The sequence below is a fragment of the Mustela putorius genome, unplaced genomic scaffold, assembly GCF_011764305.1.
Source record: "Mustela putorius furo isolate JIRA1106 unplaced genomic scaffold, ASM1176430v1.1 tig00003869_pilon_pilon_pilon, whole genome shotgun sequence".
NCBI lineage: Eukaryota > Metazoa > Chordata > Mammalia > Carnivora > Mustelidae > Mustela > Mustela putorius.
The window spans coordinates 3,329,189-3,343,349 of NW_025422021.1; the positions used below are offsets into that span (position 1 = coordinate 3,329,189).

At 36.7% G+C, this 14,161-nt stretch overlaps 1 protein-coding gene across 3 annotated transcripts in view; it reads left to right on the forward strand.

Annotated features, from left to right (window-relative positions):
* The window catches only part of SESTD1 (SEC14 and spectrin domain containing 1), a 140,616-nt gene that overhangs the window by 58,188 nt on the left and 68,267 nt on the right, over positions 1 to 14,161 (forward strand). For 2 of the 3 annotated variants that reach the window (XM_045066619.1, XM_045066620.1), the window contains exons 4-5: positions 8,816 to 8,906; positions 13,292 to 13,405. In XM_045066619.1, coding sequence (XP_044922554.1) covers positions 8,816 to 8,906; positions 13,292 to 13,405 — 205 coding nt within the window. The remainder of the gene's footprint in view (positions 1 to 8,815; positions 8,907 to 13,291; positions 13,406 to 14,161) is intronic. The other variant, XM_045066621.1, reaches the window with a different exon arrangement.

Sequence of the window (14,161 nt, forward strand, 5' to 3'; positions counted from 1 at the left end):
AGAGAGAGAACATGAGCAGGGACAGAGGGAGAGGGAGAAGCAGGCTCTCTGCTGACCAGGGAGCCCAATGTGGGGTACAATCCCAGGACCCTGGGATCATGACCTGAGCCAAAGGCAGATGCTTAACTGATTGAGCCACCCAGGTGCCCAAATTTTTATTTTATTTTTACATATATTATTTGTCTTTTTTTTTTAAAATTTCAAAAGCATATTTTGTTTCCCTAGTAACATTAAATAATATAATGTCAATGAATATAGAGTAGACACTAAGGGATTCTGAGCTCCTTGAGGGGAGAAACTCTTATAATTTGTATTTTTCACAAGTCAGTGTAGTACCTCATTCTTAATCAGTGGTCAGTATGGCTTATGGGTACTTTTTATTTTATTTTACTAGTTTGGTTTCTCAAGTGTGGGCTGACTGGACCTAGTAACTGACCATTCTCAGCACATCTTACATTTTGTTGGAAAATCAAATAAGCATACTGAAGTTGGTGGCTCAGTAGAAACTATTTTGATGGATAAGAAGATTTTCTAGGATGGTCTTGCTTTCCTTTTTAGGACTTTAAATTCAAATGGACCTGAGGATTTACTTATGGATGATTGGGAGGCATATATGAAAAGAATATCTTATATTTAAGGAAATAACAGATAACATTAAGTCATTTAATTCTCATAACAAACATGATGAATATAGTCATCATTATCCCTGTCTTGTGTATGAGGGATCTGAGACATAGAAAGAGTGGGCAATTTTAGGTATCTTGACCGAGAGCATGTGGCAAATCAGGGGAGAAGGGGTATTTGAACCTGGCAGTTTGGCTGCTAGCCTGTATTCCTAATTACTGCCCTACAGCCACCTCTGCTGTAATCACAGTGCAGTACCTATTGATAAGTGTCCGTATTTAGTCACATTTAATGTAGATCTCTCACAGTTGATAATTAACAAATTAAATAATACAGTATTACAAAAGAAATATTGAAAACTTTTTTGTCTTAACATTTTCTTTCAACAGTGTATTCAGTGTATACAGGCAAATCTTGGAGATAATTGCAGGTTCAAGTCTAGACCACTGCAGTGAATGAATATGACAGAAAAGCCTTATTTGCATTTACTTCCTCCACTGAAGTCTTGAATCCCTAAGTCATTCATGAGGGTCGTAATCAGCTTCTTCCAAACTATTGTTAATGTTGATATTTTAACCTCTTCCGTCAATCAATGAATGTTCTTTAATAGGACCTAGAACAGTAAATCTTTTCCAGAAGGCTTTCAGTTTACTTTGCCCAGATCCATTAGAGGAATCACTATCTCTGGCAGCTATGGATTAATGAAATATTCTCAAATAATAAGACTTGAAAGTCAGAGTTACTTCTTGGTCCATGGGCTGGAGAATGGATGTCATGTTAGCAAGCCTGAAAATAGCATTAATCTCATTGTACATCTCCATCAGAGCTCTTTGGTGATCAGAAGGATTCTCAACGAACAGTAATACTTTAAAAGGTATTTTCCTGAGCAGTAGGTTTCTACAGTGAGCTTAAACCCATTCAGTAAACCATGTTATAAACAGATGTATTTTCATCCAGAGTTTGTTTCATTTATAGAGCACAGGCATTGTAGATTTAGCATAACTCCCTTCTTTTTTTTTTTTTTTTAAGATTTTATTTATAATTTTTTAACAGACAGCACAAGTAGTCAGAGGCAGGTTGTGGGTGGGGAGCAGACCCCCTGCTGAGCGGAGACCAATGTGGGGCTCGATCCCAGGATCCTGAGATCATGACCTGAGCTGAAGGCAGAGGCTTAACACATTGAGCCACCCAGGCACCCTGGCATAATTCCTTTTTATTTTTTAATTTTTTTTTTAAGTAGTCTCTATGCCCAGTGGGGCTTGAATTCACGACCCTGAGATCAAGATGTTAGCTGAAATTGACTAACTGAGCCACTCAGGTGCCCTAGGATTGTCAGAATGGTAAATGAGCATTGGCCTCTGAAAGAGTCAGTCTGTCCTTTGACTTTTTTTTTTTTTTTTAAAGATTTATTTAATTATTTTAGAGAGAGAGAGTGCACATGAGAGAGCATGCCCTGGGGTGGTTGGGGGCAGAGGGAGAGGGAAAGAGTCTTCAGCAGATTCTGTGCTGAGTATGGAGCCAGACATGAGACTCAGTCTCAGGACCCTGAGTTCACAAACTGAACCAAAGCCAAGAGTCAGACACTACCTGACTATGCTACCCAGGTGCCCCTGTCCTTTGAAGCCACATTGACTTCTCCTTTCTAGCTCTACAAGTGCTAGATGGCATCTTTTTCCAGTAGAAGGCTGTTTGTCTACATTGAAAATCTGTTGTAGAGTGTAGCCACTTCCATTAATGATCCTAGCTAGATGTTTTGGTGGAGAACTTCCTACAGCTTCTTTATTAGCCCTTGCAACTTTACCTTGTACTTTTACATTACAGAGATGGCTTCTTTGGTTAAACCTCATGAACCAACCTCTGCTAGCTTCAGACTTTCTCCTGTAGCTTCCTCACCTCTTTCAGCCTTCCTAGAATTGAAGAAAATTAGGGGCTTGCCCTGGATTAGGCTTTGACTTAAGGGAATGTTGTGGCTGGTTTGGTTTTCTAACCAGACCACTCAAACTATTTCCATGTCAGTAACAAGAATGTTTTGCTTTCTTATTATTCATTTGTTCACAGGAGTAGCACTTTTAATTTCCTTCCATAAATATTTTTTGTATTTACAACCTGGCTGACTGGTGCAGGAGACCTAGCTTTTATTTAGCCTGTGTTATTTTTAGCCTATAGCTCATGCCTTCCTCACTAAGCTTAATCATATTTAGCTTTTGTTTCAAAGTAAAAGACATGAGACTTGTCACTTCATTTCAACACTTAGAAGCCACTGAAGGGTAATTAATTAGATTAATTTCAGTATTATTGTGTCTCAGAGACTAGGGAGGCCCAAGGAGAGGGAGAGACAGGGGAACAAACAGTAGATAGAATCAGAACACACAACACTTATTAAATTCTCCATTTTACAAGGGTATGGTTTTTGGTACCCCAAAACAATTACAGTAGGAACAGCAAAGATCACAGATCACCATAACAAATATAATAATTTAAAGTTTGAAATATTACAGGAATTACTAAAATAAGACACAGAGACATAAAGTGAGCAAAAGCTGTTGGAAAAACGGCACCTGTAGAGTTGATAGATGCAGGGTTGCCACAAACCTTTAATTTGTAAAAAATGTAGTATCTATGAAGTGCAGTAAAGCAAAGTACAATAAAAATAAAATACCTGGGGGACGCTTGGGTGGCTCAATGGGTTAAGCCTCTGCCTTCAGCTGAAGTCATGATCTCAGGGTCCTGGGATCAAGCCAGGGCTCTCTGCTCAGCAGAGCCATACATGCCATCTTCCCTCTCCCTCTGTCTGCCTCTCTGCCTACTTGTGATCTCTCTCTCTCTCTTTATCAAATAAAATCTTTAAAAAATAAAATAAAAAATAAAATAAAGTAAAATACCTGGGGCGACTGGGTGGCTCAGTTGGTTAAGTGACTGCCTTCAGCTCAGGTCGTGATCTGGGGTTCCCAGGATTGAGTCTCACATCTGGCTCTCTGCTTAGCAAGAAGTCTCCTTCTCCCTCTGACCACCCCCCTCCATGCTCTCTCTCTCTTTCTCATTCTCTCTCTTAAATAAATAAAATCTTAAATCTCTCTCAAGTAAATAAAGTCCTAAAAAAAAAAAAGAATGTGGAACAACAGTTAAAAAAAATAAAATACCTGTATTTAAAAATCAGTATTTTTCTAGTGTAAAGGGAACTTGTTGATCATCCAATTGTAGAATCATGGAACCTCATTAGGGTTGGAAAGTACCTTAACAATCATCTAGACTACCACCTTTTCTATTCTTAAATCTTTTGTAGAAATAACTGCCAAGTACTTGCCCAGATTAATCTTTATCAGATTACTATTGATTCTGTAGTGATTCAAAATCTATAAAATTTACCTTTCCACTTTTTTCAAGTTTTGATTTTTTTAAAAAATTCAAACTTGGATCTTAAGTCAGTTCTTCCTAATTGTAGAAAAACTCATTTATGTTACAGAATAAAGATCAGAATGCAGAGGTTTAATGATTTACCAAAAATCACATAGGCATTAAGATCATAAGTCTTCAAGTCATTCAGTAAATATGTAAGACCCTATAATAAGCTTCTCATTGTTCTAGATGCTAAGAAAATTGGTGAACAAAGGAGACCCAGTCCCGCCCTTATTATGGGCCTTATACATAATGATCCAATGAATATTACAAATAAATTCACAATATATTGGATATTCATAAATGCTATGAAAACAAAGCATGAAAAGAAGAGAAGATGGCATGTGTGGCAATATTTTTTAAAATGAGAGGATAATGGGAGTGAGAGACAAGCTGTACAGATATCTAATGGAAGAGCATTTAAGAAACAACATTTATGACAGAGAGAGTTAGTGCAAAGACCCTGAGGCAGGAACAGGATCAGCACAATGTGGGATCAACAAGGAGGTGATATGGTGGGAGCAGTTTGAGAGAGGTTCAGAGTTTTAGAACTGTGGTCAGGTGAGAAAGGCTAGAATCAGATCATAGAGGATGTTGTTGTAGGCCATGGTAAAGGCTTCAGTTCTGAAGGAGAAGGAAAACCATTGTTGCTTTCTGATTAGGGAGTGATGTGTAGTGCACCCTCTACATTTTTGAAGGCTGTTTGTGTTTAAAGCACTGTGCTAAAAGCTGCCAGGGTATCAGTAAGATAATATCCTTGCTTTCTGGAAGCATGTTATCTAATGAAGATAAATTGTAAACAAGTAATTACAATAAAAGCACAAGTGAAATTAGTTGTAAATGTAATAGATGTAAATAATGTAAATGTAAGCAGAGCTGTATGAGTGGAAGAAGAAGGAACCCTTAATTGTAATCACAGAAATTAGTGAGGAGCTACTGGACCCAAGAAATCAATTGACCATCTGTTTCTAATCAAAGTGAGTAGGCTTGTTAAGGAGCCTCTCCTCTTAACAGAAGTTTTAACTCAGCCACCTCACCCTCAAAAAGCTCTAACGGGAGAAGAACAAGGAGATAGTGTTAAGAGATTTCTTTATCATTGCTTTTTTTTTTTTTTAATATTTTATTTATTTAACACAGAGAGATCACAAGTAGGCAGAGAGGCAGGCTGGGGGGTGGGAAGCAGGCTCCCTGCTGAGCAGAGAGCTGGATGTGGGGCTCAATCCCAGGACCCTGAGGTCATGACCTGAGCCGAAGGCAGAGGTTTAACCCACTGAGCCACCCATGTTAAAAGCTGTAAGAGTTTATTAATACTAGTACTGCAGCTCCTCTGACATTCCCTTTTATAAAGGACAGAGCATGCTTCTGAAGTATGTTAAAAAACACTTGAAACTATCACTTCACTTGTAGGAATGAAGAAAAGAAAAAGAAAAACAATCCTTTCATGTATTTGAAAGATCACTTGGGGCGCCTGGGTGGCTCAGTGGGTTAAGCCGCTGCCTTCGGCTCAGGTCATGATCTCGGGGTCCTGGGATCGAGGCCCGCATCGGGCTCTCTGCTCAGCAGGGAGCCTGCTTCCCTCTCTCTCTGCCTGCCTCTCTGTCTACTTGTGATCTCTCTCTGTCAAATAAATAAATAAAATCTTTAAAAAAAAAAAAAAAAAAAAAAAAGAAAGATCACTTGGTTTTGCAGTTTTCAAATAATATCTTTCAGTTGGATGAATTTTCATTATATTAGCAAAATGTGGAGAAAATTATGATTAAGTCTATTTTTAAGTGGCCTAAGAGATTAAATTTAGAGTACTTTATGCCCTTAAGATCACTGCAGATGGTATTTGCAAGTGTCAATATTTTTTCTCTTAATATACAGATTAATTTAGAGTGTGCTTTGAAATAAAAATGTGTTATTCATGTAGAACTTCTTTAACAAAATGGTTATGTAACCTGTATCTCGGCAGAAGCACATGCCATTTGAGAAGAAAGTACCACATTATAGGGATGGCACACTTCTCTTGGCTGTAGTACCAACAAGGGAAGGCCTCCTACTGGACAACTCTGTGTCTTATCTCTCCCACTTTCAGATTTCTGTAAGGCATTGGTAGAGACCCTGAGTTGCACTTACTTTTCTGAAGACCACTCAATAGCCAGCTGCCTTACCTAGGTCGGTCTCTTTTGGTGAAGTTTCCTTATCTAAGTTACTTGTATCCTATTTGAGTTATAGTGGTCTTCCTAGATGGCTTGTTGGTGGAACTCTAAGAATTTCCTCCTTGCTTGATCCTACAGCTAGCAATTAGATGTCAGATTTGCTTCCCCAACCAAGTTTTTTATATGTTTTTGCTAATCCAAAGTGAACACTGTATTGCCTCACATTCCCCCTGCCAAAGAATACTCAGAATACTCAATACTTCATTTTAAAATACAAAATCCAAAAAAGGAATACTTCACCATTTTTTTTTATTGAGTTGTAATTCACATACCTTAAACATCGGCCTTTTAAAGTATACAATTTAGTGTTTTTCATTGTATTGACAAGGTTGTGTGACCATTACACACATTCATTTATTGGCCCGAAAAGAAATGCTGCACCCATTAACAGTCACTCCCTATTCTCTCCTCCTCCTAGCCCTTGGCAGCTACTGATCTGCTTTCTGTCTCTGCATATTTGTTTATTCTGAACATTTCATATAAATGGAATCGTACAATATGTGGGTTTTGGTTTCTGGCTGCTTTCACTTAGCTTAATGTTTTCAAGGTTTATCCATGTTGTAGCATGTATTAGTGTTTTATTCCCCCCCCCCTGCATTTTTTTTTAAAAAGATTTTATTTATGTGAGAAAGAGAGAGCACCAGCACAGGGGGAGGGAGAGGGGGAGAAGTAGACTCTGTCTGAAATAAAAATGTGTTATTGTGTAAAACTTCTTTAACAAAATGGTCATGTAACCTGTATCTCTGAGAAGCACATGCCAATTGAGAAGAAAGTACCACTGGACATCTCAGGATCCAATCCCAGGATCCTGAGATGGCCTGAGCTGAAGACTTAACTGACTGAGCCACCAAGGTGCCCCAGTACTTCATTCATTTTTATAGTGGTTAATACTCTGTTATATAGATTGCCATGTTTTGTTTTTCTGTTCATCACTGATAGACATTTGATTCTACTTTTGGCTGTTAGGAATTGCGCTGCTGTGAACATTTGTGTGCACGTTTTTTGTATGGACATATATTTCAGTTTGTCTTGTCTTTTGAACCGTTGCTTGTTCTTTGGAAGCTCAGCTTCTGTCCCTGCCTACAGAGGCCCCTGTTCATATAAATCTTTAGCAGTGACATCCTCTTACTTATAATCTTACTGTTGTTTGGTAGATTTAGACATTACTTCTCCAAGAAACCTCTTGAGTCTAATGTGAAAACTTGGAGGAAGTAAGGCAGGATTAGTAAAATCCCCTGGATTGCTGGATTTAAATCTTAGGAAAGGGTCTGCCAATTACCTTTTCTATAATGTATGTGATTGATAGGACTTTGAGTGTGGAGAGGTTTCACTACCAAATCCTTGCTCTGCTAAGCAAAACTGCAGTTTCTTACACTGTATTGAAGAGAGAGCAGTTGAGATCCTCGCACTGAATTTATTTTATAAGTAAAAAAATAATAATCATGAAGTAGCTATGGAGTTTGGTCTTCAGCATGGAGTTTTTTAAGTGTAGTTGTATTTTAGTAGGGTAGGCTTCTGAGAAGTTTTTAGATAATACTGGAATAATTGAATGTAATATATAGCAGTAACATATTCTAACACTCAAGAGAATATTTTGCTGGTCAAGTAACTGAGAATGCAAAGGTGAAGGGGGTATATATTCAGACATGGTGTAGTCAAGTTTTCAACTACTATGTAGACCAAATACTACCTCATTTCATTAAATTTTCCCAAAAGAACACCAAAAAATCCATTTCCAGTGGTTTAATAATAGCTTACTCTATTTAATAATAGCTTACTCTATTTTCAGCCCCCCCTTTTAAAAGATTTTATTTATTTATTTATTTGACAGAGATCACAAGTAGGCAGAGAGAGGCAGGCAGAGAGAGAGAGAAGCAGGCTCCCTGCTGAGTAGGGAGGCTGATGTGGGGCTCGATCCCAGGACCCTGGGATCATGACCTGAGCCAAAGGCAGAGGCTTAACGCACTCAACCACCCAGGCGCCACCCCCTCCCCTTAAAATTATTTATTTATTTATTTGAGAGAGAGTGAAAAGCGAGAGAGATTATGGAATGAGAGGGAGAAGCAGACTCACTGCTGTGCAGAGAGCCCGATGTGGGGCTTGATGGGATCATGATCTGAGCCGAAGGCAGCTGCCTAACCATCTGAGCCACCCAGGTGCCCCTATTTTCTACCTGTTTTAAACTATTACTTTTACTTCTGGCAGGAAGGAGAGGCAAGAAGTATGTATGCACTTGGCAGTCATTAGTTAAATACTTCACTAGGATCCTATTTTATAAATGAAAAAATTGAAAGGCTCTTGAGGTGGAATGTTGTTCTGATTTCTTCTCTTTTTAGGACATTTTCCCTGTACTTTTAGGGTAATTTTCTTGCCAGATTAGTTTGTAAATTGTCAGTGTTTCCTAAAAGGAGAAAACTCAAATTGCTTGAAAAAACTGAAAGGATACTCTGAAGAATTTTATTAAAGACAGTGTAAACCAAACCAAGTGAGATTAATTCTGTGCCATATATGATTAAGCTATAGACTTTATCTGGAATTATAAAGTATGATGCCTGTTTTAATACTTTGTAATTTTGTTTGTTTGTTTGTTTCAGTGAAAAGTGTAAGGCTAGAGGATTTACCGTGATTGTGGATGGCAGAAAATCACAGTGGAATGTGGTGAAAACAGTAGTCTTAATGCTACAGGTAATTTTATTTTTGACTATTAGGAAATGGTTTTATTTTATAGCAACAGATAAAGTGATAATGGAAATGCATTTCATTTATTTCACTGTGCCCAACCTTCTCAGCAGTGACTGAGTTCTGAAATGCACATTACTGGATTTTTAAAATTCATTTCTGAGTAATAGAGGTTTGATTTGAATAGTAAAATAAATTTGAGACCTATTCTAAATATTCGTAAATGATAAAAAATAGTATGTTGTGTTTAAATAATTTAGTAAGTAGGCCAGTGAATCCAAAAGTGTAAGATCTTGTCAGACTTACCTGGGAGTTTCTGTGTGCTGTGATATCTACATCGTCCCCTGTCTTCTCCGTTCTGATACTGTAGGTGGCAGCAGGACTGGGTAAGTCTAGGCTGGAAGAGCTTCTCATGTGGTTCTGAGCAGTCTTTTCCTTCTGTTCGTACTTTCCTCTCAAGAGTACCAGGATTTGTGGTACTTCCTGGAAGAAATGTACTTGACAGCTGTGTCCTTGGGAACTTGAGCAGCCCACAAACCAGCATTTAATAAACAGCTGCAGTTGCAAAGTCTTTGGTCTGATACTAGTTTTTGTATTGTGTTCCTCACAGGAAGATTTCACAATCTTTGCTTGTACTAGGTACCTACCTACCTAGTAAACATTCTTAGCTTTATTATTAGGGTATTGAAGACGTTGTGATCCGAAATGGAAAAATAAACCATTTGAGTGATTTAAAGGCGGCAGATTGCTCTAATGTATCTGTGTTTCCTTAGAAAGTCTTCAAGAGAATGTAGAAATTAAGTGAGTTAAATAAAAGAGATTATCTAATTTAGATGAAAGAAAGTGAAAAGTACATTCCTAGCAGGGACACTGACTTAGTGATAGCTCAGAGATAAAACAAATATAATGAAGGGATTTGATGGCAGGTCAGTTTGGAGAAAATAGAAGTTGACAGTTATATGGGAAAATGAGTATTCAGTTAGGTAAATATCACTGACATTGAAAGAAAGATCCAGTATTTTAAATGAATTGAGAAATAATTAGTAGCTGCTTTTGGGTTCCGTGGAAAGAAGTATAATTTCAAATTTTATTTCATTTTCATTTATTTTTTTTTTTTAAGATTTTATTTATTTATTTGAGAGGGAGAGAGAAAGAGCACAAGCAGGAGTGGCAGAGGAAGAGGGAGAAGGAAGCTTCCCGCTGAGCAGGGAATCCTCTGCTGACTCCATCCTAGGACCCTGAGATCATGATCCAAGCTGAAGCCAGATACTTAACTGACTGAACCACCGAGGTGCTCCATAATTTAGAATTTTAAATGCTAACTAAGAAGAATGGTTCTTAATGTTTTATTTTTTATTTGGGATTAGAAAAAAGGGATTTTGGGGGGTGGGAACTAGTAATTTCAGTGCTCAGTATGGTTTGGGTAGTGTACTAAACTTTCTATAAATTAATCTCATTTAATTTTATCCTCACAACCTTGGGAGGCAGGTTCTATTATCCCAAAGATCAGCTGAGGCTCAGAGTTTTTATTTTATTTTATTTCATTTCATTTCATTTCACTTATTAAAAAGATTTTATTTATTTATTTGAGAGGGAGAAAGCATGAGAAGAGGAGAGTGAGAAGCAGACCTCCTGCTGAGCAGGGAACCTGATGCCAGGCTTGATCCTAGGACCCTGAGATTATGACCTGATCTGAAGGCAGATGCTTAACCTACTGAGGCACCCACACACCCCCATGCTCAAAGATTTTAAATAACCAGGTTCTTATAATGAACATGGGAAAGAGCTGCAGTTGGAATTTAACATGGCCTAACTCCCAGGTCTTGGCTTTATCCTTTACAAAGGGGATATTTACCAATGTGGGGGGTATTGGAGGTCTATCCAAAGGATCTATCCATTATCTTCTTCTTAAATGTGTGGCCTAAACCTTTATCATTAGAATCACTCCTTTGGGTTGGAAAGGCTATAGCCCACAGAGGATCAGTTTTTTTAAGGGAGCACAGGTTGGTATTCCATCACTTTTTTTGTCTGGTGTATTCCCAGCACTTTTATATTCCATCCCTAAAGATGAACTCTTCTTGTAAAAGTTGTTAAAATAACTATTAGGTGAGAAATCCATTAATTATGACCTTGTGTTCTTCCTTTCATCCTGTCATTCAACTATGTCACAGATGACCTGTTTGGGACTTGCTGTATGAACTGGACTTTGATCAGTGGCAGTTTTGAAGAACAATCAGTGGATGATTTAATCCCCTCTTGCGATTTCTTTCCTGATAGGTATTTTAACAACTTTTGGATTTATTAATAGTTAACATTTTCAGAAGTTGCAATGGCCTTTTGTTTACTCCTATTCAAACAGTTTTTACATACGTAATCATTCATTGCTTTTATTTCAGAAGGTACTAGTACCAGTTATTTGGGATCCCAGAGCTTAATGTTGGCTTTGTTTATAACTAATATTCTCTAAAATGAGTGGTTTGGTTTTTCTTGTTTCTCACTACTTTAATATTCAATCATTTTGAAGTAATAGCCTTCCACTAGTCAATATATAAATAAACCTCAGTCTAGCCTAGATTTCCCAACCTCTGATAACTTTTGATACTGTTGAATTTTTTTTATCTTACTCATAATCCAGTCATTGCAGCAGGCACCAGATTTGTTATGTGCCCAAAAATGTGTTTAAATTGAAAGATTTCTATTTTCTCCTAATTAATAATAATTAATTGTAACCATAATTTATTATTATTCAGTTGTGCCATTTATCATCTTAAATGGTATTTGACCCCTAGAGTTTGTAAATAAAGTTTTACTGAAACTCAGCTATGTCTATTCATTTATATTTTTTATAGTTGCTTTCATACTACAATGACAGACTTGAAGTAGTTGCATTAGAGACTTTGCATAGCCTGCAAAGCCTAAAATATTTATTATCTACACTTTTGGAAAGAATTTACTGACTCCCGGTGTAGAACATTTGAAATGGTGTGGTAGAACTTTAGAGTCAGACCTGGTTTCTGTTTTAGTACCACAAGTAAACAACTCTGTTATATTGGACAAGCTTCTTTGAAACTCAGTTTACTCTCCTGTAAAATTGGGAGAATGAGATTTCCTTGTTAATGTGAATTCATTTCTTCAACAGATATTTATGGAGTGTTTTCTATATGCCAGGCACTGTCATAGGCTGGAGATATAGGGGTGACATGTAGATAAGGTAATTGCCTTTGGGAGGCTAGTGTTCTACTTAAGGAGTCAGTAAGTAATTACGCTAAGTACTAATTAATGTAACAGCAGACAGTGATAAGTGCTATGAGGCAACATACAATAGTAGATGATCACTGAATCAGATGGTACAACTTTAGATAGGGTGGTCAGGGAAGGTCTCTCTGTAACTTAATGGAGGGAGCATTCTTCCTAGGTGTATAGGACAGAAAACACTCCAGACAGAGGAAACATCAAGGGTATAAGCCTCAGGTGGAAACAGACTTGTTACATTCCAGCAACAGCAGGAAACTTAGTATGACTGTGGGGGGGGGTAATGAGCTAAGAGGAGAGGGTGTGAGCTGAGGTCTGAGGGTCAGTGGGGCCCTGAGCCTGGAGGGCGTTCTAGGCTTTGGAAAGGAGTTTGAATTTTACTGTGAGCATGGAAAAATGTGAAGAAAGGAAGGCAGCCTGTTTTTTTTTTTTTTTTTTTTTTTTTTTTTTTAAAAGCTGACTCGTTTGGGGATGTTAGCAATGTGGGTGGTAGAAATGGATAGGTTTAAGATCTTATTTAAAGATAGACTGTATGGGGTTTGCTGATAAAATATACATGGAATATTTTATTAACTCAGTAAATGTTAACTTCCATTCTTCTTTAGGTAATATGAATAACCATATCTATTAAATGTGAAATATTTGTCAGAGATTAGCTAGTCCTGTTCTTCAAGTTAATAATCAAGCAGAATCTGGGCTTTTTTGTATAATGGCCAGTAAGAAATTTATTTTATGAGAAAATTGATTTTACACTTTTGAAGAAATTCTCCCAAGGTGATTGTGTTAAAAAAATTTCTTTTCATATGTAGAAAAACCAAATGTAGTAGTTTGCCAATTAAAAATTGTCTTACAGCTTAATCTGAATATATACCTATTAGATTCGGTACAACACAAAAATAATTCACATGTACTGTGTATATTACATTGAAATCTTTTCTGAATCGACTTGTCTTTCCAAGTATTTCTTTATTGCCATGTATGTTTTGAAGTTTGGAGTATTTCTTATTATTTTAATTCTTTTCCAAGGGTCTTTTAATTACTCAGCCCAACCATGAAAACCTAGTAATTTATAACTTTAATAAATTATTCATTTTACATGTATAATTTATAATTTATTTTTTTATTTTTTTATTTTATAGAATGTTGTTCCAGCTGAGGTGTCCCTTGTTTGTGTAGTGAAGCCTGATGAATTCTGGGATAAGAAAGTAACACATTTTTGTTTTTGGAAAGAGAAGGATAGACTTGGCTTTGAGGTAAATAAACTCTGTTAAAAAGCAGAAATGTGTTGTATCTTTAAAAATAGCATATTGCTGCTATTTTATTTGCTCATCGTTGGAAACTAAGCTGAGCTTGTGCAGTGATGAGTCAGTGCCTAAGCAATGATGAGTATATAATTGACATTCAGATACTTGTGGAATATATTATGATTCTTTGTCAAAGACTATAAATTTTTTCTTGTTTTCATTTGTATCACTCTTTATAAACTTTGAGTAAGTAGAACTTTTTATTTAAACAAAAAAAGTATTACTGAGAGGACATTTAGCTAATACTAGGAAACCCTGGACATTTTGAAATTGGAGTCTATTTTGTGTGATATGTCATAATTATTTTTAGTATCTGGTTTGGTTTTCATCCATGAAAAAAAGTTATTTGTCCTTTCCTATGGACACTCTCTGTCTTCATCTGTCTTGTGTAAAAAGTACATCTTATTGTAGATCAGAAAAGAAGTTCCAGATGGAATACAAATTTAAACAATTCTGTCATATTTTTCCTGCCACAACCTGTTAAAAGTTTTTTTTATCTGTGATACTATATCTGGTTCTGAACTGTACCTTGTTTGACATTAATATAGCTATTCAGCTTACTTTTGACTAGTGTTGGCATATTGTATCTTTTTCCATAATACCTTTTTACTTATCATCTATTTACCTATTTCTTTATATTTAAAGTGGGCTTCTTATAGTATCCTTGGGTCTTGCTTTCATATCCATTCTGACAATATGTCCTTT